Source organism: Trachemys scripta, chromosome 3 (genome assembly GCF_013100865.1).
Source record: "Trachemys scripta elegans isolate TJP31775 chromosome 3, CAS_Tse_1.0, whole genome shotgun sequence".
NCBI lineage: Eukaryota > Metazoa > Chordata > Testudines > Emydidae > Trachemys > Trachemys scripta.
The window spans coordinates 109,931,920-109,958,486 of NC_048300.1; the positions used below are offsets into that span (position 1 = coordinate 109,931,920).

At 47.3% G+C, this 26,567-nt stretch overlaps 1 protein-coding gene and 1 long non-coding RNA gene across 2 annotated transcripts in view; one reads left to right on the forward strand and one right to left on the reverse strand.

Moving 5' to 3' along the window:
- Window positions 1–26,567, reverse strand: part of RSPO3 (R-spondin 3) — a 93,280-nt gene that overhangs the window by 16,018 nt on the left and 50,695 nt on the right. Inside the window, exons 3-4 of the mRNA XM_034765723.1 lie at window positions 25,819–25,965; window positions 21,492–21,689 (exon numbers count right to left, since the gene is read on the reverse strand). Coding sequence (XP_034621614.1) covers window positions 21,492–21,689; window positions 25,819–25,965 — 345 coding nt within the window. The remainder of the gene's footprint in view (window positions 1–21,491; window positions 21,690–25,818; window positions 25,966–26,567) is intronic.
- On the forward strand, window positions 22,475–25,894 carry LOC117874958. The gene is made up of 3 exons (XR_004645134.1): window positions 22,475–22,498; window positions 24,578–24,744; window positions 25,779–25,894. It is a non-coding gene; the product is annotated as an uncharacterized LOC117874958 (long non-coding RNA).

The window sequence follows — 26,567 nt, forward strand, 5'->3', positions numbered from 1 at the left end:
AATTTTAAGCAAAGTTTGCTCACTGTCCATCTATAAACAAAAGCATTTTCAAACCAGGTTTGAAACTGCTATGTGTAGCCCATAGGGCTAGCTTGGCTTTATTGTATTCACTGTTTTGCAGTATATTCAGCAGTAATGCAAGGAACCTACAGGCCTATATCCTGTAAGACATTAGCTTCAGCAAGTTAACGTAAGGCTGAGGCCTATGAACTTGAAATAGATAAATGGCCCAATGGGAAACCCCAAGTTTTGGGGAGCTGAAAACAGAGTGTTTAAGGGGAATTTCTGATCACAAGAACAACCAACCACAAAAGTGTCCAAGAGTCCAGCCATAAAAATGTCATAGCAACAAATTGATGTACAAAACAGCTACATCTGCGGATTTCTAACCACTAGAGGGCCATGGTAACGAATTGACATATATGATAATAAGTTGAAATCATTGATATACTAACCTATAGGAGAAGGACACTGCAACATTAGTAAGGTGAGGATATACAAATAGGGAAAAGGAAAAAAACTCCTACTGAATATGCATCAAACATAGTGGTGTCAACGTATCATGTTACAAAAGTTGCATTCCAGCCTAGGGGCAGTAGGAGAAGGAGATGTAGTCTTTGGAAGGTGCCAGAATGATGGCCACTGGTGATGGGGGGAAGGTGACGGTGATGAGGAAGATGACGACTAGCATATCAGGTTGTTCTGCAAGGAATGGTGTGGGTATATGGATGTACAGATGTACATTCTGTAGTAGCTCTATCTACCTAACTGAGTTGGGGTGTTTGTGACTGTGCTAAACTTATTAATAAACTATTTGTAAATACAGAGGAGTCCCTATAGTGTGAGTTTTGCAACTGTGCACATCGGCATTCTCAACTATATAATAACTTGAATAATACTGGGCCTGATCTTTGGACGAGAACCTGTCAACTCTGGGAATTCTTAAGTAATCAACATAATATATATGTAATCTATAGACTGGGCTACATATGGGTAATTTGTTTCCCATCCCACTATCGAATGGGCCGTAGGCCTAGTAAAAAAGAGAAACCACTGACAATTCCCCCAAATGTGAGTGTATTAGCCTGTTACCTGGTATCTCTGTTACTACCCAGTGTACTACACTGCCTGCTCAGTTCATGTGGCCTCAGAGTCACAAATACACACCCCGTTGTTACCCTTTCACCACCTGTGCATTTATTCTTTCCTTACAAAGCTTACTGCAAAAGGAGGTGTCCCCACAGCCTTCACTCCTCAGCCCAAGTTCGCCCTCTGAGCTTCTCCCCTGCTTCCCGTTCCTCCCACTTATATCCTCCCAATACTGAGCTAACTGCCTCAATAGTTCAGCAATCGTCACCCGAGGGTCATAAGCCGCAACAGCAATTGATTAATCGGCTTCAATAAAGCCTGCACTTTTTCCAGTGCTACAGCAACCTCAGCTACTGCTCAGGAACTCAGGGTGCTACTAATAATGCCCTGTCACACACCTCCTCCTCCCCTTATTTCACCTGTGGTCTTTTCTTGCCTCTGAAAGAGGTCTTCTTTGCTGCCAGAACCCTGCCATCTTTACGGAGTTTGGATTCTACTGGGGGTTCTTCTGCCTTTTGGGGCTGGCATTCTATTGACCATTGGTGAGGGGCTTCTGGATTCCACTTGAAAAAGGCACACCTAGAGGGTGGAGGCTTCTCCACATCTCCATCTCGGCCCATTGGTCATCACACCAATCATATGCCACAGGTCTTTCCTCTGGCTTATCTCTACCCTCGTGAATTGTCCCTCTAGAGCCACGGTCTTGGGGGGAGGGATAGCTCAGTGGTTTGAGCATTGGCCTGCTAAACCCAGGGTTGTGAATTCAATCCTTGAGGGGACCACTTAGGGATCTGGGGCAAAATTCAGTACTTGGTCCTGCTAGTGAAGGCAGGGGGCTGGACTCAATGACCTTTCAAGGTCTCTTCCAGTTCTAGGAGATAGGATATCTCCATTAATAAAAGTCTAGGGGTCCCTCTCTTTCCCTGACTTATCTTGCCCCTGGTTCAGGACTGTTGGGGTAGGTTTGCCCACCAAGGCTTCTTTGTCAAGACCCCTCTCTCTCTTTGGCTTGTTTTTGATTCTATGCCTTGTCCAGGGCTTGTTCTTCCTGGGAGTTGGCCAAGCCGCTGCCTTCCTTTTCCTCTAGGTGTCTCTGATCTAGCATTCCCTGCCTCACCACCGCCTCCTCTTTGCACTTTTCTCCTCCCGCAAATCTTCCAACGTGTTGCATCTTTCTGAGCTTGTTACCATATATTTAGGGTTATCACACACTGGACCTGGAGGACTAGCTGGAGGGTCTACACTCATGAGTTTTTTATGCAGACCCATTGGTTGGGGTCCTTCCCCCATCAGCTCTCCTTTTCCCATAAGGGGAATGGGGGTCCAGTCAGTTCCTAGAATTACTGAGGAAGGCAGCAACTTTACTATGCCTACTCTCTGCCATTTAAATGTTCCTTCTACTTCCAAGAGGATGACAGCCAGGGGGCATAAGTGTGCTTTTCCCCTGTATACAATAAATTGTTATCATTGCTCCCTCCTGTGGCCACTGAAGCTTAACCAGGATGCTCCGTACAAGGGAACACGCTTCCACTGAATCCAAAATGCCCCTTGACGTTCTTCAGGCGACTTTGACAGGAATTGTCCTAATCCCAGGTTGCCTCTTTTACATCTGTCCACCCACAGAACTCTGCAAACCCTCCGTCCATGCAGGGCAGTATCTCTTTATGTGCCCTTTGTCCTCAAGCAAGCTACTGCGTGGGCAATTGGGGCACCCTTGTTCATCCTATGAATCCCCTTCCCAGGCTTCATTTCATGAGGTTCTTCAACCTTCTTTCCCCCCTGTCCTTGAGCATAGGGGTGTGGAGCTCTTTCCATGGAAAATCTGCCTCCACATATTCCTCTGTTAATTTTATTGCTGCCTCTAATGGGTCTGATGGATGTCTCCAGACCCAGAGCCATGTAGTCTCAGGGAGGCTCTCTGTAAACTCTAGAATAATGGAGTGCACTAGGGCCTGAATGTCCTGGCTATCTGGCTGTAACCATAGAGTGGCCCAGTCTGACGATTTCTGTGCAAAGACCCAGGGATGTATCCTGCAGTTCCTTCTTGCCACCCTGAATTTTTGGTGGTATTTCTCTGCTGACAGGCCCACCCTATGTAAAATAGCAGCCTTCAATTTATCATAATCTTTGGCCTGATGCTCACTCAGGGCCACATTGGACCCCTGAGCCTCGCTGGCCAGATAAGGGGCTAGCCGAAGTTCCCATGCACTTTATCCCATCCCACTCAAAAGTTAGTTAAAAGGCATCGGGGTCATCCTCTGGGGCCATCTTACATAATCCTAGGCCCACCATTTGATTTCCAGTCCCTGGGCTGTTGCTGTACCTGGGCCTATTCTTTGGTGAACTCTTGTAATGTTTGCTGCTGTTCCCCCTATCAATCCAGAAATGCTTGTCTCCTGCTAGGTTTTCTGCATCTCTTTTTGTTGTTCCACTAGCCAACGCAACATCGTGTCCATTGTATGCAGATTCTCGGCCTTCATGCAGGTCATCCCTCAAGTCTAATTTTCCACGGGGAAAAATTAGTTAGTGCTCTGCACTCACTGGCAGCCAAGCTACTCCCTCCTCGCCCCCTTCTCCCCCCCCTACTGAGCGTGCCATAGCGCCACTCCTCCCCCTCCCTCCCAGCGCTTCCCTGCAGAGACAGCTGTTTGGCGGTGCTTAGAACTTTCTGGGGGGGAGGGGGTGGAGCAGGGACGCAGTGTGCTCAAGGGAGGAGGTGGAGAAGAGGCAGGGCAGGGGCAGGGACTTGGGGGAAGGGAGTGGAATGGGAGTGGGGTGGGGGCAGGGGCAGGGGTGGGAGGCAGGGGGTCGAGCACCCACCGGACAGAGGTGAAGTCGGCGCCTATGCAGGGTGCTTCTGTCTGGTACCCAGTGTACTGCACCCAAGTGTCAGTATTTCCCCAACAGTAATTGATTAATTGGCTTCAATTATGTCTGCACTCTTCCCAGTGCTGCAGCAACCTTAGTGACCAGAGTGCCACCAATAATGTCCTGTCACGCAGCTGCTTTTGCAAGGGGCAGGCACTACACTTACATTATTCCTTTATTCACCAGTCTAACTCTTTTAGTCACCTGTGGCTAATAATAATAAATGATAATATTTTTCACATGTTTTTCACCCCAAAGTGCTTTGTAAGCTGTATGCATACAGCCTTTCTGATATGCAGCCACCCTTGGGTAGGAATACACCAACCATCTAATGCACAGCATACTTCATGATAGTAAGAGGAATGGGACATTTTGGCCAAGAATTCCATACTCTTCAGCAAGTGCTATAGGAGTCTGTAATGTACAGGCAGAGCAGACAGAGGATAACATTTTCAAAAGCTCCTAAGTCAGTTAGAGACCACAATCAGTGGGAGTTAGGCACCTAAATACCTTGAAAAGTCTGGCCTGAAGTACCTAAGTGACTTTGGAAAATGGAACTTAGGCTCCTAAGACACTTATGCACTTTTGAAATTTTACTTAGGCCTTTCATTTCCTAGGTGTCTTTCTAATGACCTTCCGCCCACACAGTAAACTGACTGTATCTATCTTGAAAGGCTGAAGGGTTCAGTTAAACCTAATGGGATGACAGTGATTTTCAGTGAGAAAATGCAGGCACCCTGGGGCCCTAATCCTGCAAAGTGCTTCATGCAGGTGGTCCCCTGTACTCATATGAAGGCCCATTTAAGTCAATGCAAAGCCATATAGGCACAGGGGGACTCCATTGACACAGTGCACCTTGCAGGGCTGGGGTCTACCATCTGAGCCAATGTCAGGTTTTGCTGAGTCTTATGCTTGATGGTTTTAGTTTGGTTTAAGACCATTAGAAAGTAACAAAAATATATATTGCATTAGGGAGTATGGCCTTGGCCACGTGTGAACCATGTTAAAAGACAGTATCCATGCCACCTCTTTGCCTTGGTTCCCCATCTCTAACACAGAGACAATGATACTTCCCACCTTTGTAAAGTGCTTTGAGATCTACAGATGATTGGGTGTGATTTAAAGCCCATTGAAGTCAATGAAAAGACTCTCACTGACTTCAATTAATGTTGTATCAGGCCCCACAAGAAGACAAGGATCATCATTAAGTGGAGTAGGGAACTCATGGTGCTCTTTTCCTGAGGGTCATTGCTTGCTCATTCTTGAAGGTAGCAGTGGTTGGATCACCCCATTGGCATATTCCCCATGCACCCACCCTCCAAACTGTTGAAGAAATAAAGTCAGTTTCTCTGGGTTTAAACTAAATCCTTCTGGTTTAGCAATCTGCATTTCTACTTAGGCAATAAACATCTGCCATTCATTAATATTAATTATAAATGGTCACTAGCGCATGGGATCCAAGTCCAGCAGCTGAGATTTTTCCAAATCTGACCTCATTAGAGTTTGTATAAAAAGTGTTCAGAAGGCTCCTTCTAAGCTTGAAGCCAACAATAAGTGCAGTTTGCAGTGCACAGCATTTAGATTATGCACTTAGAACAAGAGCAAACCGAAAGGGTGATGGGAAATGGGGGAAGGGAAAGGGAAAGAAAACGAAGCCTGGGAGGGTATTCCTTCAAATGTTTAACTATTTTAGACCTTTATGTAGGGTAATAACAAGGAGAGGCATTGTCCATAATGACACTGTGCCATCCCTTGAACATAACTGTAAATGAAAGGTTGCATGAATTAAAGGTTGTGCATCTCATGTTTCAGGAATGTAGCTGTGTTTCATGTCTGAAGCCTGTTTTCCTTTTAAACAGAGTTCTTCAGATGACAAATGGGGGGTGAGAATTTCAGAAAGCAAATGGGTAAAAGTAAATACAAGCTTAAGAACAAAGTAGAGACATGAATGTAGCTGTAAATCTTCCTACTGGGGCTACTGTTTGCCATAGATATTGGCTGAAATGTCACTAATGGCTGATTTCACTCTTTATCCAAAAAACCAATGGGACAAAAAACCTTCTATAGTTAATAATTAAAATCTACAGAGAGAGGGAATTAAAATCATGTACTGTATGTTTCACTTGTAGACAACTGGCTCACTATTTTGCTGTCATTCTCTATTGCAAGGAACTAATGGTATGATTATTAACACTGATTTTTTGGAATATGTTATGAATCATGATTTCTGCAGTCACTGAATTTTTAATCATAATTAGTTTTTAGGGTTGTTTTTTCTTAAGTTCCTGCTAGTGCAAAAAGTTATGTTAACAAACTAAAAAAAAAAAAATACTGAGAAATAAACATTAATATTATTTGTTGCAATTAATTTAAAAAGTAATTAAATTCTCCATGGCCTTAACATATATCATTATGCAAACGCAGTGGGTCAGACCCTCAGCTACTGTAAACTGACAATGGAGCTATACCAATTTATGCCAGCTGGGGATCTGGACCACCAACCTCATTGAAACTTTTTGTGAAATACTGGCACACAGCCAAGTCCTGCATGCATCCTATCATAGTGATCCTAGACTTCTGAAGAGCTGTATAAAACTGAGCCAGACATGATAACTTGCTTCCCTATTTGCATGGACAAAGTGGAATGAGGGGGTGGGATACAGGGAGCTGGTTGTAGGTCCCTGATTCAGGGCTGTCTGGCCCAAGAGCAAGTTTGGCTGTACCAGGAGAACAGGAGTTTTGATATTGACCTTAATGGGCAGAGGATCAGGCTCTACATTTATTTGTGGATCAAGCATGCCCTTACGGAGAAGTCCTATAGAATTTACTAGGGATGAAAACAGTAGAATTCTATGGAAATTTAATAGAGCTCTGTAGAAATTATTATAATTGCTTATAGTATTTCATAGGAATGTGTATTCCTTATAGTATTTCACACATCTATTTATCTATACCGATATTGACGTATATATTATATTTATAGAAATCAATCTATAGCATCTACTATACCCCTACTGTTGTATATAATTCCATAGGTTGGCTTAACAAATCTGTAGAAAGATTTTTCACTCTCTATTAAATTCTGAGGAACTGTAAGGGTAATATAAAATTCCTGATTGTCAGATGAGCTGGGCTAAACTTCTCTCTTTCTCCCTCTCTCTCTCTCTCTCTCTCTCTCTCTCTCTCTCTCACACACACACACACACACACACACACGCCAAATTTAAACTGCTACTCAGCTGTGACTTTCAGTAGGTTAAATACCAAGGTATGTAGTGGATTCTCCATTGTTTGGAATCTTTAAATCAAGAGTAGATGTCTTTCTAAAAGGTATGCTCAAACTCAACCACAAGTTGTTTGGCAAGCTTCAGGAATCACTCCATGACATTGATAGCCTGTGCTATGAAGCAAGACAGACTAAATGACCATAATGTTTCCTTCTGGCTGTAAGACCTATGAATCTATAGTAATATTTTTTGATGTTGACACCTAATGGGGAGCATTCTAAAGCTCCTTTTAGAGCTTTGTAATAAAAACTGTAGCTGAAGGTATTTTCTTTTTAAAAGCTGTGGGGAAGGTGCTTGGAAATGAGGGGTGGGGTGCTGGCCTGAGCAAAGCAGATGGAAGTTCTGGTGATGGAGCTGGAGAAATTCATTGAGAAGATACAAGACCAGAGATGCAGAGAGCTGAGGGTGAAGGAGTAGGAGGAACTGCCTGGGTGGGGATGAATAGACAGTGATTCAGCAGGATGAGTAGGAACAGCAGCTGGAAAGTCTTTCTTTGTTTTCATTTTATAATAAAGGAATTTTGAAAATAACCCTGTAGAGCCTCATCCAAATCTGACTGACTTCTATGAGCTTTGGATCAGGCCCATCGCAAATATGGCAAATTATACAACAGTGAGTGAGTACTATAGCTTTCCCTGATTTACAATGCCATAACAGCATTGCTATACATGGAAGTATTCCATGGACCAGGATTTAACTCTGATTAAACAGTGCTGTATGCGTCACCATTAAACTTGAAAACATCCACTGCCTCTTTTACTCTGTGGCCAACATTTTCCAAACGTTTTGCATTCTTTGACCCTGTTTGTTAGATGTACTAATGAATTTATTTTCTCTCTTTCATGCTTCTTTCCAAGACCCAAAGATCAAAATGGGGAAGAGCCCAGGTCCGGAGAAAGGACATGCTAGTTAATCTTCCTGCCAGCTTAGCCAGTTCCCTTCATCACCACTATGTGGCAGTACTACCCAGGCACGATTGACCTGTTTGCAGCGCTCTGCTAGTGAGTGAAGAGCGGGTAAATTGGCAAGTTGCCCTTTTCTATTTTTGTGGCGGGGGGGGGGGAGTTCAGAAGTGTTGGTGATTATGGGCTTGCAGACAGGTGAAGGGAGCTTCTGGGGGGCAGAGGAGTAGGGGCTTGTGGTATAGCAGGTTGTTGTATTTTTCACCCTCTGTTTTCTCTTGCAGAGATGAAGCATCTAGGATAAAGTCCTCCGGAACATAAAGGGGCACAATAAAGGCTCATTAATGGTAAGGAAAACAGTTTGAGTTCATTTATTTGGCTTAGCGATGTGGGGAGGGTGGCTAGAGTGCAGTCAGCATTTCAACATGCAAACACTAGCAGCTTTCTCTGAATTGTTCCCTTCACAGGAGCAGCTGACCACATACTTCATGTTTTTAAGTTTCAAAATGGTTTATGTCCTCGTTAACCAAGTATCAAGGTTGTTTACTCACAGTGAGTCCAGCACAATTTAGAGCATGTTCCAGAAGAGCTAAGGGCAGCCGAGTGACCCCGGCAACTGCTCTCTGTCCTGCCAGAACAGGGAAGAAAGGAAGAAGGCAAAGGAGAGGAGTTGGAAGAGGTGAGTGTCTCCAAAAGAGGCACAGAGGCAGCGGCCAGCCAGGCAGCCTCCTAGTCTAAGGTCCTTTTGAAAATCCTAGTGTTGTATAGTCACCCTTTGGCCACAGAAATTTTCAGCTTGCCTAGGTGCATAGCATGTGTTACCTTGTGCATACAAAATAACTCAGCTGCACGTGCAAAGGGTCTTTGATAGTGTGTGCCTTTGTGTGTAATATAGTTGCCCAACCCTGGCCTGTGTCTCCTTTCCTCTTGGAGTTATTAGGCATAATAATGCGGAATTAATGCTCACATAAGAAAATAAGGGATAGCATAAAGGTCTAGTTGTTATAAGAAATAGTTTTAATCTTTATTGGGCTCTTAGGGTTAGATTTTTAGGTGCATAAAGATGCAGATAGCACCTAGTTGCAATTTTTAAAATCCTACTAGGCATCTATCTGCATTTTTGGGTGCCTAAATGCCTTAAAAATCTGGGGCTGAATGATGAAAAGGAGCTAGGTGTTGTGACATAGCGCCTAACTTTTAAGCACCTGGAAAATCACAGGAACTACACTGCAATCCATAAAGCTTGAGTTTACTACCTAGGATCCATATACTTAGGGCCACCCAGAGGACTCAGGGAGCCTGGGGCAAAGCGGGGGAGCTGCGGTGCTTGTACTCACCCGGCGGCGGTCCGGGTCTTCGGTGGCATTTCGGCAGCGGGGGGCCCTTCAGTCGCTCCGCGTCTTCAGCAGCACTGAAGGACCCCCTGCTGCCAAAATGCTGCCGAAGACCCGGGCCGCTGCTGGGCCGGGGCCCCAGCGGGGCCGCCGAAGACCCAGGCTGCCGCCGGCCCAGGGCTCGCGGGGCCCCTGTGGGGCCCGGGGAAAATTGCCCCACTTGCCCCCCCCCTTTGGGCGGCCCTGCATATACTATGAGATTGTGATTCTCAGACACCAGCATGTTAGGCAAGAAGCTGCCTAAGCTAGCCAATGGGAGATACCAACAAGCAGACTGTATACTAAGGTCCTCCCCTCTCTTGGAGATGGGCAAATAACTTCAGACTACAGGCTGGTGCCTATCTGTTCATAGCAATTCACAGGTTCATGATGGTAGGCACCTTATAACTTTTAGAGCAGTTGCATAGGATGTTGGGCACTCAGGTTCAGTTACCACTCAGACAGAGGGGGAGAAAGGATTTGAACAGGAGTCTCTTACCTTGCAGGTGTGGGCTCTAACTACTGAGCTATGGGATATTCTGCTACAGGGCTTCCTTAATCTCTCTTGCTAAAGCTGTTCTACTGTGGCCAAATAATGAAACAAAACAACAATTAGAGCAGAAGACCCACCAGGCTACCAAGTCATTCTCTCTTTTGCTTGCTCTCTTTCTCTGGCCCAATGATTATTTAAGTATTTAAGCCATAGTGGAACAGCTTCAACAGGACAGACATCAGAAAATCCCATAGGTCAGTGGCGGGAGACCTGAGTTCAAATCCTTTCTCCCTCTTTGCTTAAGCGGAGGAATTGAACATGGATTTCCTACTTCCCAGGCAACTCCTGTAACCAGTGGGCTAAAACTTATAAGGCATGCTGTTGCTCCTCCTCCTCCAGCTGAATTCTGAATGGAACCTGATCCTATAGGCAGCTGCTGGGTTGGGCCATGTATGTGTCTTAAATGTCTGAATGCCCGTCTTCCTGAATTGCTCTGGGCCTGAGGTGGGACATAGGTGTCCAGATGCTTTGGGTATGTCTACACTGCAATAAAAGACCCCTAGGGGGAGGGATAGCTCAGTGGTTTGAGCATTGCCCTGCTAAACCCAGGGTTGTGAGTTCAATCCTTGAGGGGGCCACTTAGGGATCTGGGGCAAAATCAGTACTTGGTCCTGCTAGTGAAGGCAGGGGGCTGGACTCAATGACCTTTCAAGGTCCCTTCCAGTTCTAGGAGATGGGATATCTCCATTAATTTTTTTTGTTTGTTTTAGATGGCCCGTGTCAGCTGATTTCGGCTTGCGGGGACCAAGCTACAGGGCTATACAATTGCAATATAGACGTTCGGGCTAGGGTGACCACCCTCCCAAAATGAGTGGGACAGTCCCAAAATGCAGAATTCAAGTCCTGGTCTAGGCTGAATGACTCTGGAACAACATTTGTCCCTGATTCTCTGCGGCACCACTCTGCACCTGTCTGAGGCTCAACGGTGGCGCCAGCCTCTTCCCGGTGGAAGGGGCTGGTTGAGGTGGGCCTTAGCCCTCCCCCTTGCCATGAGGCCCAGCGCCTTAGCCCTTCTCTTCCTCTGAGGCCCAGTCCCTGCCTCTGCTCTTCTCCCAAGTCCCCAGCCCCCTGCTTCTCCTCCTTCCCTGAGGCCCCACCCCTGGCTCTTCCTCTTTCCCCTGAGGCTCTGCCCCCTGGCCAGGCCACAAGCTGCAGCCAGACCGTAATAAGAGCTGCCCAGGGAGCCTGGACTGCTGTGGGGAGCCCTGGCCATGCCACTTGCCCTGGGTGGTGCACCACAAGGGGCAGGACATGGGTCGGGGGCTGCTCTTGAGCACCCTGGCCACTGTCCAGGGCAGGTGAAGGTTCCCCACAGCAGCCCAGGCTCCCTGGTCAGCTCTCACCATGGCCTGGCTCTGGCTTCTGGCCTGGCCAGAGGGTGGGTCCTCAGGGGGAAGAGGTGGAGCAGTGGGTGGGGCCTCAGGAGAGGAGGAGGGGCAGGCAGCAGGGCCACAGAGTGGGTGGGGCTCCTGCATGTGTCCTGTTTTTACCTTTTGAAAAGGTGGTCACCTTCCAATTTTGGCTGGAGCCTGGGCTCTGGGACCTTATGAGTGGGGAAGGTCTTGGGCCAGCCATGGGTGTTTTATTTCAGTGCAGACACCCTTAGAGTGAAGCAGCAGTGTGCATACCCAGAGGCAGAAATTTAGGCATGGAGGGAACTTTTACCCTGAAAATTTTGACCGTTTGGGCACCTACCAGGGTTAGGCAAGAGTTCTGTGCATCTAAGTGGAGCCAAAATGGGGACTAAACCCCCTAAATTAGGATTTAGGCACTTAACTCCTTCTGAGCATTCAACCCCTGGCTTTAAGGGTCAGATTCCTTACTACACCTTTCAGGTTTGGCAGGTCACAGGTGATTTTGTGCTAACTTTGCACCTCTGAGATTCTGGTCCAGGGGCTAGTGCAGCTCCGGTTGTAAGCTACAGCAGCGCGAGCCACTGCTCTAGCTTACACCAGCTCCACTCAGCGATCTGTAGGCTGCGCTGCAGTCTAGAATAGCCAGAACACAAAGTACTCAGGCCAGTTCCTTCCCCGCCTAACTTTGTAAGCGCCTGGGGCTGTGAGTGGGGGTGACATAATGCAGTCTACACTAGCTCTCTGCTTGAGAAAACTGCAGGAGGCCATTTAAACTGGTTTTGCAATCCCTGAGCTGCTGTAAAAGGGACACAGAACTGGACCCTTAGTCTCAGCAATGCTACTAATGAAGGATAGAAATGTGTTAAAGTTAAAGAGTCAAAACCCCAGCCAGGAAAGGAAACAAAGGGCTCTCTTGGCAGAAACAAACAGAAAATAAACAATCAAACTCTTCACAAGACAGATTCCTCAATTATAGTAGCTTGGACTTGCAAGAGGCCAAAGCTATGACCCAGTGGCATATACACAATGTAAACACAAGGATGCAGTAATTAGCTTCACGTTAATTTTGAAGCTTCAGAAGCCTGGTGACTAATCATGTAGCAAGGTCATTAACCATAGCCACACTGGTTTCTTTCACACAGAATGTGCTCCTTTACTGTCGCACCAGAGAAATGTATTACTGTGATGTCTCAGCTTTGAGCATTTTGGTCCTTGTTTTAAATGCCACTAGCCTATATATGTTTGGGGGACAGTGGAAGGGGTTTAACATTATCTTCGATTGGACTATCACACCTTCCCATGTACCTTTAGGTAAAACTTTGTAAGTAAAAAAGTAACCTTGCTGAGCAGTCAGTACCAAACATGGTCAGAGTTCCTGGACTGTTCTTTTTTAAGATGAGGAGCAGTTATTTGAGAATTATGGGCCTGACCCAGAACTCACTAACATCAATGAAAAGCCTCCCATTGACTTTAATAGACTTTGGATCAGGCCTTTCATTTTTAACGTGTGGAATGGACAGGGACAGCCAACCTATTTAATTTCCCATTCCTCATGGGTAAGGCTACGTTTTAGTCAGGGGTATTTTTAGTAAAAGTCATGGACAGGTCATGGGCAATAAACAAAAATTCATGGCCCATGACCTGTCCATGACTTATACTAAAAATGCCTGTGATTAAATCATGGGGGACGGTCGCCAGAGGGACGGGGGGGGGGCTGCTGCTGAAGGGGGGCGCCCAGGGCCAGCAGCACCAGCTGCCCAGGCCATGGACTGCGGCTGCTCCAGCCGGCTGCCCGGGGACCACTGCCAGGGCCGCCGGAGCAGTGGCTAGTGTGTCTATCCCCAGGGCCACTCCAGCAGCAGCTGGTGTGACTGTTCCGGGGGCCACCTGAGCAGCTGGCACTCGAGCCAGCTGCTTGGGCGGCCCTGGAGTCAACCACACTGGTCCCTGCAGAAGTCACGGCGGTCACGGAAAGTCACAGAATCTGTGACTTCCACAACCTCCGTGACAGACCTGGAGCCCTACTCATGGGTTGCTTCCACTTTGGACTAAGCAGGTGTTCCTCCACTGTAGGATGTCCATTACAATAACAAATACAATAGCACTAATACATAATACTGTTTTGTCAAGACTTAAGGAGAACAGAATCTACTATTTTGTTCCCTCTCCTGTCAGTTTTCGTTGGGCTGCCTGTGACTCTCCTGAAAGAAGCTACAGTATTGCCAGGGAGGCCAGCCTCACAGTTTAGGCAACACTGGCCTAGATACTAGCAGTAGGGTTCATTACTAGCCAGGTGCTCTTGCTAAGCCTACAGAAAGACCCAGCCAGAAATTCCAATATACACATTTTATAGATCTAACTTCTCAAACAGCAAACCTCCCCTTAAAACGTATTGCATGTTTCTTTATTTTGCATTAATAAGAAAGAAGATTATGTGTAATCAGTGCAACTTGGGATATTCTGTTAACATTAAGGGACAAAATTTCAACATCCTGTTCCGCAAGTGAGGCCCTCACAATGCACACTCAATCATTATGCAGGCCCAACACTGCATTTGTACGTGCAAACTGACACTGATAGGATCAAATGACTGGGGGGACTCCTGTTGACCTTAATGGATTTTGCATCGGGCCCCTCATCAGTGCTCCCTTTGGTTACTAAACAATAAGGATGAATTCCTAGCCCCAATGATGTCAGAGAGTTTGCATTAACTCCAAGAGAGCTATATTTTCAATACACAATATAATTCTTTTTTATTTCCTGTTTTGTTTATCTTTTGTTACAAACTTCATGTGATTTTTCTGTCAGTTCTGCTTGGAACAGTTTAATTGAATGCTAATGAAAGCCAGGCTTATAAACAAAAGAAAGTGATCAGAGATCAGCTACACAACTTTTTCTTCGAGAGAAATACTAAATGAGCAGCTTACTTTACTTAGCAGCCCTTTGTGTTCCATTGATGTGTGTGACTCTGTGGCGTGTGAGTGAGTGTAAGGAAGGGGAATTTATCACGTAATATTTTAAGCCTGTTGGTATTATGTTACATTGTCTTCAGCTAAAGTAACAGCTACTCTAACCTTGATGAATGGCTTTGGGAATTTTAGCTGAGTAGTGTTTTTGGAAATCTAATGAAAGCCTGATAGGACTCCAACTATATCTATGAGAGCCAACTGCATATTTATCAGATCCGGTCTGGAAATATGTTGGACACACACACATACTAATTAGGGATGGATGAACTAGTTTAATAAAACAACAGAACTGTCCTGAATCTTGGCCTTCCTGGCTATTCAAACCAAACTTGAACCTTTAGATTCAGATATACGAAATGGAGAATAGGAACATTTTCCATCTATCTAGCTCCATCAACTTATTTCAATATAATCCCGTCTTCATTAAAACTGCTTCTGTCCAAATCCTTCTCTTTCCCCCCGTAATCCTTTATCTCTTCCATTCTTCACCTAGAGATCACTCCCTGCCCAAAGAGATTGCTCCCTCTCCACTTCTGGGGTGCATTGAAGAATCACAAAGCACCCACTTCCTTTTCCGTACCCAAGTGTTACCTATCAACCCCCCTGGGCTAACCTGCTTCCAGGGAGTGCTCTCTCTTCTGTCTGTTCAAAAGCAATTCTCAGCACAGTCGTACCATGCTTCCAGGCTGCCCTGAGTTGACGGTCACTAAACTCCAGTTAGAAATAATTGAACCCATCTGTCTGTGTGTGTCTGCTGTTGTCTATTAGTTTATACTTAGATTGTAAGCATGTTGGAGCAAGGCCTGTCCTTTTTTTTCCTGTGTTTTTACAGAACCGAGCACAACGGTTCCTGGTCCATGACTGGGGCTCCTAGCCACTACAGTAATACAAATAAATAATAATAATTAATACATTAATTAATGTTCCTCAACAAATACATGTATTTGATACATTTAGCCTGCATATTTTCTTGCATAATAAACAACTGTTTCCCATGATACATTCCTTATTCATAATTATTAGACCATTTTTGGTGACTATTTTAATCTTGGCAGATTGATGATGAAATGGTCTTTGATAGCATTCAATACTAGCAAGGCCAAGTGTATTGTTTCGTTGTGATTGGTCAGATAAATCACATGGTATAGTTTTTCCACATTTGGATGAGCCGTTCTGGCAGAAATACTCATGTATGAAAACTTAAAATTCATTTTCCACAAATATTTGTGCATGCAACTTTGACGTTTGGTTTCCTGCCAGTAAAAGCCAATCTCATGTACCTTTGCAGAAAGCAACCACTAAAAGGTCACGAGTATGGCCAAAAGCACATTTATGAAAAAACTGTAAGCAAATCTTTCTGGATAATATGCAGTATTTGCTCAGTTCTACCCATGGTGCTTTTTCCATTGTGTCCCATAATGCATTTTGCACCTCTGGAAATCACAGCAGTACTTGGTATCATCGTCTGTCTCATGACAGTGATCACAGCAAACTAGTGCACCAGTTGACTCTCATGCAGTGGGATTTTCATTCAAAGGTCAAAATCAAAGAAGGATCTCAACATGGGCAGGGAAAAGAAGCATCTCATTAAACTGGAGGGTGCTTGTGTCTTGGAGAATGGATTACAAGACAGAAAACATAGATGAGGGCGAGTAAGGAAAGGGATCAGTTGGGAAGCAGGATCAGTTGCTGGGCAAAGGATCAAGTATATTGCAGATTGGATGAATTTGGGCATCATGGCTTGGAATGGGTAGAAAATACCAAAATAAACCCTCAGAAGGTTTGGGTGAGGATGGAAGTGTTAGAGTATCCTACTTGGGACACACATAGGAATTGCCATGTTGGATTAGACAGTGGTCCATCTAGGCTAATGTGGGCAGCTGTAGCCTGCTAAATCAAGACTGGAAGAACTATTTATGGTTTGAGTCACCTAATTATCCCAGTTTGCTTGCATTCTGCCTCAGAACCTAGCACCTTCTCCCATGAAGACCTCTCATTCTACTTCAATGAGGAGAAAGCAGAAGCAGAATTACAACCCATCTTGACAGACCAAAGGACACAATAGCCAAATGAAACAAAAGAGTCTTTCCACGTGCTTTATCTGAATCTGCCTACTCACCACAGGCAAATGTCTATGAGAGATACCAGCAATTTAGCTGACTAACACCCTGTCTCTAATCTCACCTTCCTGAGCCAAGTCACAGAGACAATTGTGGCAAACAAACTCATCATCACTTGTCCTTTGCCAATGCTCTAAATCCCTAACAGTTAGAATACAGACTTAGATTCAGCATGGAAACAGCACTTGCTGAACTAGCTAATGATCTGCTTATGACCATGGAGAAATGACCAACATCAGTGCTGATACTAGTAGGGTTACCATATTTCAACACTGAAAAAAGAGGACACTCCACGGGGGCCCTGGCCCTGCCCCAACCCTGCCCCTTCCCCGCCCCCATTCCAACCCCTTCCCCAAAGTCCCTGCCCCAACTCTGCCCCCTCCGCTAAGCACCCCGCATTCCCCCTCCTCCCTCCCGCGCTGATCTTGGTTGGGGGTTACTAAGTGCTTCCCTGCTCTCCACTCACCCTGCAGCCTCTGCATCCCCCTTACCCTGCAGCCTCTGTGACCCCTGCTCCCCACTCGCCCTGCAGCCCCTGCACCCCCCGCCCCTGCAGCCTCTGTGACCCCTGCTCCCCACTCGCCCTGCAGCCCCTGCACCCCCCGCCCCTGCAGCATCTGTGACCCCTGCTCCCCACTCGTCCTGCAGCCCCTGCACCCCCCCGCCCCTGCAGCATCTGCGCCCCCCACCTGCCCTGCCCCTGCAGCCTCTATGACCCCACATGCCCTGCTCCTCCTTGCCCTGCAGCCTCTGCATCCCCCCGCCTGCCCTGCTCCCCTGGCAGCCTCTGCCTGGCAGGGGGTTCGGACGGTCAGCGGTGACTGGGACGGTGCAGATCCCTGCAGGCCCGGCACATGCTGCACTCCCCGCCCCATGCCGCAGCCTCCTTCCTGCCGCCACCGAGCACGTTCCCCGGCCTGTCTGTCCCTGCTGGAAACAGCTCCCGCGGCGCCGAGTTCCGAGCCGCACGGGGCGACGGGGCCACAGAAAGGTCCCCCAATGGCCAGGGGTCCCCACCCACAAGGGAAGCCCGAGCCGCTGGCTGGACCTGGCCTCCCTGTAGTCCTGCGGGCTTGGCTGGGGCGCGCGGTCCCTCCGGCCTGCGGGGGCAACAGCGGCCCCTCCACTGCTGTAGCCGGGGTGGCTGGGCTGCGCTGCAGACCCGTCGGGTCGTGCTGGGGCCGGGCGGACCCTGGCTTATGCCTTCCTATTTTCCCGGACATGTCTGGCTTTTTGGAAATTCCCCCCGGATGGGGATTTGAGGACCAAAAAGCTGGACATGTTCGGGGAAATCCAGACGTATGGTAACCCTAGATACTACTAGATCTATCAGTGGCCTTTAATATAATAGATGTAACAACATATGCATTGCAAAATAGCTTTCTGTGTTACTTAAGTGTGGTTTTCATTTTTTCTTAACAGTGAACCCAGTTTTGCTTGTTTTATCTTTGCTTTTCTAGAACTTTCTTTCCCCCCTGTTTCCTACTGTGTAGCTCGCTGAATGAATTTAGCCTGTGGAGCTCTTGTATATTTGAGGTGTCACTCAAGAAGGAACAAAACTTTCTTTTTGTGGAAGAAGGGGAGGTCAGAGTGAGGAGGCAGAAGTGGCCTGGAGATTAAGGTGAAAAGCTTCATTTCCCTTTTTCCAGTAGAAAAGTAAGTATAGACTTTTAGCCTTAAGTCTCAGTTTCCTGGCTTGTGTCACCATAATCCAGTCCTTAATGTTATTTTAACCTAGTTGGCTTTTTGTATGAATTTCCTTGGTTTTATTAAAGATTTTCTTTAAAAAATAATCCATCTCCTTTATGGAGGTGTATAAAAGCAAAGATGACAGAGAATCATGGCTACTGTTACAGGGGTTAGGTGTAGCTGTGGATTTAAAAACTTTTAAAAGAGCAAAGGGCTCCATTTTGCCTTCAGACATACACACACACACAAATCCCACTGGGAAAGGTGCTGTTGTAATTTATACTTCATCCAACCACACTAGTTTCAAAGTGGTTGAGCACTGGGTGTAAAACAGGGCAGACTATGGTCCATTACTTGCTCAAAAGAAACAACCTTATGCACTTTGCAAAAATAGATTTATTACCTCAAAGGACTTTTTGTGGCATACAATATTTTGCAAATATGGTTTGGCACAAGTCCCATCAAGCACAAAGTAAGAATTGACAGTAAAATACGTGAGGAGTTTCTTTTAAAGTACTTACTACACATGAACAGCAGACATTTTTCAAAGTGAAATGTCTTGACCAATATGAAGATGCTGCCAAAATACCATATGCATGCACAACATCATCATCACCCAGAGAAAAATGTTATTTACAGTTCCAGCATTAATGTTCAGTCTTGTGTTGTTTGCTCAAGCTTTGGCAGCAAAAAACAAAACAAAACAATTCCCCTGCCCCTCCTCGCAAAAACCCCCCCAAACCAAAAAACTGGTTATGACCCTTTGTTACTGAGGGTTAGCTAGATTGTCTCTCGAGCTGTGCAACTGCGTAGCAGCATCCAGAGGAAGTAAGAACCTATTTATGTCTCTGGATGCAAGTCAACTGCATGCTGCGGAACAGCTGTGGAGTGGAGGCGGGTCCAAGGGCTGAGCACCTCTCTTGGAGCTAGCGTCAGCACTGCTGCGAGAAGAGCAGGATCATCCCGCCCGAGCCAGCAGGGCTGCATGTAGAATTCACACCGGGCTTTCAGACGCACCCGCCGGTTGGCAGGGGCTGCTTTGCTCTGGCTTCTCCTGTGCTTTCCTCTGCTGCTGATTTTCACGGTTCCAGGCGGTCCACGAGTCATGGCCGGGGCCGCTGGCCCCGCTAATCAACTTCACACTGTGAAACAGCTGTGGAGTGGGGGCGGGTCCTGGTGCTGAGCGTGCAGTTGATCAGCAGGGCCGGTGGCCCCGGCCATGACTCGCGCACCGCCTGGAGCTATGAAAATCAGCAGCGGAGGAAAAGCACAGGAGGAGCCATTCAGCGTGTCTGAAAACACAATGTGAATTCTGCGTGCAACCCTGCTGGCTCGGGTGGGACGATCCTGCTCCTCTTGCAGCAGTGCAGATGCTAGCTCCAAGAGAGGCACTCAGCCCCAGGACCCGCCCCCACTCCACAGGTGTTCCGCGGTGTGCAGTTGATTCGCGGATCCCCTGGAGTGCCCTCGTGGACCCCCGGGGGTGCGCGGACCCCAGTTTCCGAATTGCTGGTATATAGGAATAAATGAATGCTGTGCTCTTGCTGTTTGCTATCCCCGGAGAATATGGGTAGGGTGTGGATGGGGAATGGATGGAGCCTTCGCTCCACCGCCTTCAGTACACTGCCCAGCAAAGCTAAACTAGTATGGGGTGGGGGAAAGTACAATCTGCTGCTCCCATAGGCCAGCCCTGACCGCTACCTCCCACAGTAAGGAGGATGCAGGAAGGGAATTGTAGACCCCTGCGTCATCATTCCTTCCCTGTCATGCTCCTGCCTGGGGCAGGAACACCCCATCCTTTATTGTTGCCTGTGGCCTTATGAAACAATCCAGCCCTAAAAATATTAATAGTAGCAAAAAGTTTGTCCATTTCTATGAGTAACTTGCAACAAACCATTGGTAACTGATAACAACCTACACAGGATTCTGGGAATGTCACTCTGTGTGTCACTCTGAAGCCTAGAATGTCTGTATAGTTAATGTGAAGTGATGAAAGCAGCTACAAGCATGGTTGAGAGCTCTCTTTGTTCAGAGTATCACCAAGTTGATTCGTCACTGGATATCACATCTATTACCATCCAATTTTTAAGCTCTCAGCCATTTTGATTTTACGAATTACACCCATGAGGTGTACAGCTCCAGTAAGCATGTGTCTAGGTCATACCAAGAGTCCTAGAGCATTGTGATAGCAGAGGTAATTCAGCCTATCACTACCCTTACTCTACATCTAATTTGCATGCAACAAGTTCATTGGTTATATGAGGGAAACTGCCCAGTTGGTGGAGTATCCATATGACCAACTGGCACCTGCACAACTCACTGCAAATCTCACAGCACACACAATAACTGGCTCCCCAGACACAAATCAACCACACAACTAGCGCACACAATCACCCCAAACATCACTCTGAAGCTTACAATGTCTGTTGAGTTAGTGTGAAGCAATGGAAACAGCTACAAGCCTGGTGAGGGCTCTTCTTGTTCAGAAAATCACCAGGTTCAATCTTCCATGGGCAGTCTGTTAATGTCCAATTTTTCATTTTGTAGCCATTTGGGCTTTTTTACACACATGACTACAAATTATACCTGCGGGACAGCACAGGTTTTCAGCTACTAGTTAAATACTAATTAACTAATTTGAACCCAAAGCATGGTCCATCTTGTGTATCCAGGCAGGGAGTGAGGGGTGTAAGGCCCTCTCTGACTCCCAGTGCTCTACCCATACCATGAGTAGCAGTGCAGAAGGGGGAGCAGTCTCCATGGGGCTGTGACCCTTTCTTCATGTTGTTGAGAAGTGGGCAGGAAGGAGCAGGAACTGGGAGGAGCGTGGGTTCCCATCCACTCCCGTGTGACAGCCAGAATAGCTGTGGCAATGCATTGGGGGAAGAATGCTGTGCCAGGTATGGGGTTGGTGCAGTGCACTTCCCCACCGAATTCACAGCTTAGAGTACGGGGCTAACATTTTTGGCCTCAGCTTATTTAGCTGTATGAGTTTCCTTTAACTACGCACCCAGGTCTTGCACTAATGCCAATGGCAGTTCTGCCTGCAGAACCCACTGAGAGGAAATACTTCTAGAGTTTGATCAGACAGAAGGCAGATTTTGAAAGGCGTCGGCGCAGTTTTTACTCTGTGTGAGGACACGATTCCACATCTCCTCACTCAGGCCAAACAAACATTAATGGCAGTGGGAGTTTTGGTGGCTTAAGAAATGCAGGCCCAGGAGTTCAGAAGTGAATTATTAAACAAACTCTATGTCAAGCTCATATGATGGTGATAACATGGTACCTTTTCCTTCCTTCTGACATCTCTTTCTTTGTACAATACATTTTCTGTTTTCACTTGTAGCTGGGCACGGATTGCCCTGTGCTGAAGGATGCTGTACAATTTCTCTGACCCTTGTTTCATTTCCTCTCTTGAAGCCACATGTTTTTCCTTTCTTTGTGCAGGAGCTCCATGGACTCCACTCACTAGCTTCACAATGCACTGTAACAAACATACGACATGCTGAGCCGGACCGGAAGCTTTAGGACCACACAATGCATACAGGATATTCATTTTATTATGCATCAACCAAAATGTAAGAAAAATGAATTCATCTTCAAACTGAAAAGCAGGCTGGCCTTGAGCAAATAAGTCTTCTTTCTAAGACCAGTCTCAGATGAGAAACTGGGCCAAATAGTGCTCTCAATTTCCCCTGTCCAAATTGGGAGTAACTCTGTTTACCTAAATGGAGTTACTCTGGATCTACAAAGGTATAACTGAGAGGAGAATTTGGCCTGTCCAGGATGCACTCAACTGTAAAATAATGCTAATCAAGTATGTACAAGTAGGATTATTTCACACTAGCTGCACTGTTTTTGCCAATTCCATTCAAGAATTATAGCAACAAAAAAAAAAAGATGGTTTTGGCAAAATGAGACATTGGGCCTGATTCTGATCTCACACTGCTTTTTACAGAAGCATAATTCCACAGACTTCAGTGGAATCAAACTTAGGGTTACCATCCGTCCGTATTTCCATGGACATGTCTGGCTTTTGCGTCTCTAAATAGCCGTCCGGGAGGAATTGGTAACAAGGTTAAAATGTCCGGGGAGTTTTTCTCCCTCGCCTCCCTCCCTCCCTTCCATGCAGAATGCAGCTGCTGATTGGGTGGCTGGGCCGATTGACCCACTCCCATTGGCCTCCAGCAGCCAGAGCCCTCCCCTGCTCCCCCCTCTCTCTGTCTGCAGCCTGTGTAACACACAAACCGACCCACCGGGCAGCGTGTTTTGCAAACATGTGGAGCCAGAATGGTAAGGGGAGTCGGGGAGGGGGCAGTCAGGGAGCGGGGGAGTGCTGGATGGGTCCCCGGCCTCCACCTGCCACACCCCCTCCTCAAGTCCCCCCCCCGTGGGCCACCTCCGCCTGCCTCTCCCTTGACTGCTTGTACTGCCAGAGCCAGCAGCAACTGCTGTCTGCTGCCCCCCGGTCCTAGTGTCCCCCATCTACTAATGGGAAGACAGGCTGCCCTTACCCTGCCCTTCCACCCTAGCCCTGAGCCTCTCCAACACCCCAAACCCCTCAGCCCCAGCCCTCATCCCCCCACATCCTAATCCTCTGCTCCATCCCTGAGCCCCCTCCTGCATCATGAACCCCTCATCCTCAGACCCACAGCCCTCACCCTGCATCCCCTCCTATCCCCAAACTCACGCCCAAACCCCTTCCCCCTTCCCACACACCCCCTCCTGCCCTCAAACTCCTTCCCAAAGCCCGCACCGCCTCCCTTTGCACTGCCTCCCATCCCCAAACTCCATCCCAGAGCCTGCACCCCTCCCCCCCTCCTGCACACCCATTCCCTGCCCCAGCCCGGAGCCTGCACCCAGCACCCAAACTCTATCCCAGAACCTGCACCCTGCACCCCTCCTGCACCCTAATCCCCAGCCCAGGACCTGCACCCCAGACCTCCTCCTCCCACCTAACCCCCCTCCCAGAGCCTTAGGCATGTGGGTGGGTGGTGGGGTTCTGGGCGCCACCAACATTTCTACAACCCTGCCACCCATGCGAGTTGGATAAGAGTCGGGGCAGTCAGGGGATAGGTAGGGTCCTGGTGGGGGGGGGAGGGCAGTTAGGGTGGGGGGCTTCTCAGCAGGGGGCAGTCAGGGGACAAGAAGCAGGGGGGGTTGGGGTTCTGAGGGGGGCAGTCAGGGGGTGGGAAGTGGGAGGGAGTGGATGGGGCGGGGCGAGGGCGGGGCTTCTTCCCCCCCCCCGAGTGTCCTCTTTTTTGATTGTGGAAATATGGTAACCCTAATCAAACTTGATTCATACCCGGGTGAGAGGAGAATCAGGCCCATGCTGTTCACTCTCTTGGTATTGACAATGTAGTCAAGAGCCATGAAAGGGATGCTATTTGTAACACATACCAGGTAAAGGTGGGGAAAACTGGGAGAGATGTTGGGTTTGGAGGACTTCATTGGTAGGGTTTTGCTTTTACAAAGCCCAGACCAGGGACATTTGGATCCAGCTCCCTTATTGTTGTAAATTCTTTAGCAAAGAGTGCCTTGCTAGACTTGTACATCACCTAGTGCATTTTGTGTGCTTCTGTAATGCTTATGTAGATAATTCTCAATGTTTAGGAGTGTGCTTTTGAATAATTGTCCTAGTTTGGCCCATCTCCTAATTTTTCTTCTGCAGATTAAATGTAGCATATGTTTAATACCATATACATCCCAGGGGTGACCAACCTGTGGCTCCGGAGCCACATGCGGCTCTTCAGAAGTTAATGTGTGGCTCCTGGTATAGGTACCAACTCCGGGGCTGGAGCTACAGGTGCCAACTTTCCAATGTGCCAGGGGGTGCTCACTGCTCAACCCTTGGCTCTTTTACAGGCCCTGTACCTCTTCCTGCCCCCTCCCCTGAGCCTGCCATGTCCTCACTCCTCCCCCTCCCCACCCCCGAGCCTCCTGCATGTCACGAAACAGTTGATCGGGAGGTGCGGAGAGGGAGGGAGAGGCACTGATTGGCAGGGCTGCCGGTGGGTTGGAGGCACTGGGAGCGAGGTGGGGAGCTGATGGGAGGCTGCTGACATATTACTGTAGCTCTTTGGCAATGTACATTGGTAAATTCTGGCTCCTTCTCAAGCTCAGGTTGGCCACCCTTGATCTAGAGGAATACACCCTGCAACAATATGAGGATGATGGATTTAATGGCCTAATAGATTTTTCCATCTCTGCAACTTATTTCCAAATTTTACAAACCCTAGAAGACAACTGATCTCAAGCAATCTCCACTTAATTGTTATGTGGCTCATTTTGCTTTTCATATTACATGTGAGGATCTCCTATTAAAATAATAGGTCTTTACATGCACAGCAAAGGTCTGTTTTTTCTCTGCAGCTTTTAATGACTTTTCCTAGTCAAGACTGACTCATTGTTAAAGCAGCTAGGTCCTAGGCAGCTTGAAACACACACCAAAGAAGCAGAAACGATTATTCAGGTTTCTTTGTTTTGATGAAAGTCCTTGCTTGGAAATCAAACTATGAAAACCATCACCACCACCTGAGGTAAATATATATTTGGGAAGAGAGCTGCAAAACTATTGTACATTATTTGTATTCCTTTCAAACCTGCTCAAGCTTTGCTTCCCTCTCAAAATATGCACACAGTTTCCACTGGTACCGTGAGATTTACATCCACATTCGTGGGGGTGAGCAGACTTCCACCAGTGCCAGGCAGTAGCACAGAGCTCTGTGGCTGCACAACATGGGGCAGCACAAGAAGCATAAGGACTGTTCCCCTCTGTGCACTTTCTGAGTGATAGGATCAGTATTGCCTATTCCCATGAATTTATCTTGATTTGCAACAATATTTGAAGTTTTAATTAAAGCCCCAGCTCCTAGAGTCAAGTGATTACATCAGAATCTCAGCTTCCATTAGTTTTTAAGTGAGTTTCTACTCCTCACAGCTGTGGACAAAAGCTTAAAAAATGTGACCTGAGGGCACCTTAAAGGCTCATAAACCAGAAGACAAATAAAAAACCCAACATCTGTATAAAAATCTCATGATTGAGGGGGAGGTGAAGGGGGGCTGACTCATGATTTTTTAACATTTGAGGTTGTCAATGCTGCAAGACACCTCAATGGGTGTGGGAAGGAGCAATGGCTCTGCCCTCTACCCCCAAGCGCCAGTTAGCGGAGCTGGCTCGGTTGGAAGAGGAAGCATGTTGCATTTCCTGAAGGGGTGTAGTACAACTGATATTCACCAGCATGCTGGAGATTTTGGGGAGGAATCCCTGAGGTAGAATTCCTGAGGTGTTCCATATCATCCCAAACATTGGCCTATGCTTAACTGGCACAAGAGAGTCCCTAATAATTGGAAGTTGCTCATCAGAGGGCAATGGATTGTTCTGAAGGGGCCAGAGGGCAGATTCAGGAAACACCTTGAGGTTATGGCACTGGAGAACACTTCTTGTGACTGAACCTTTCTTAAAAATAATTCAGATGCAGTATTGGGTTTCCTGTTCCTAACTCTAAACCTATTCCTGCAAGTCCTCCCCTGCGCGGACTCCATGTGGTCAATATGAGTTCTACACTTGCAGGGCTTGCTGTACTGGGGCTTAGGCTGGAGACTCTACTTACCAATACTGGTGCACTCCATCGTGTGATTGTTGGGTTCCAGCCCCTCAGGGCAGTTTTCAAGGCACTTTCCGTTGTGTAAGTAAAACCCACTTTTACACTTTGTGCAGAAATTTTTGGTGAAGCAGGTATCACAGTCAGCTTTACATTCTGTAATACAAAACAGGAAGAATTATATCCTGTGTCACTTTCACTCACCCCAGTTAGACACTAAGTCCCTGATTTGCATGTATGCCGAGATTTAGGTTTACGCTTTATGCCACTCTGGCAATGTATAAGGGCCTTCCAGTGACAGTACATTTTATTCATATCCATGTGAAGTCTCCTTTACACTGCGGGAAATGAGAATGAGAATTTGGCCAGCAAGGCTGCATTCAAAACTGTCTTGCACTTTGGGTAGTCATTGAGCACTGTGCAAAGTGGGTGCACAATGCCACCAGATCAGCAGTGTAACATCCACGTTCCATTCCCATTGCACGGGGTCAGGGCCGGCTCTAGGCACCAGCAAAACAAGCTGGTGCTTGGGGTGGCACATTTTTAGGGGCGGCATGGCCGGCGCCAGAATGCCGCCCCTAAAAATGTGCCCCAGCCGACCTAGCTCACCTCCGCTGCTGCTGCCATGGCGTGCGAAACAGCTGATTTGCGTGCCGCTACTCGCCCTCCCTCCCAGGCTCTGAAACCTGGGAGGGAGGGGGAGCAGCAGCGCGCAAATCAGCTGTTTCGCGCGCTGCGGCGGCTCGGGGTCTCCCCCT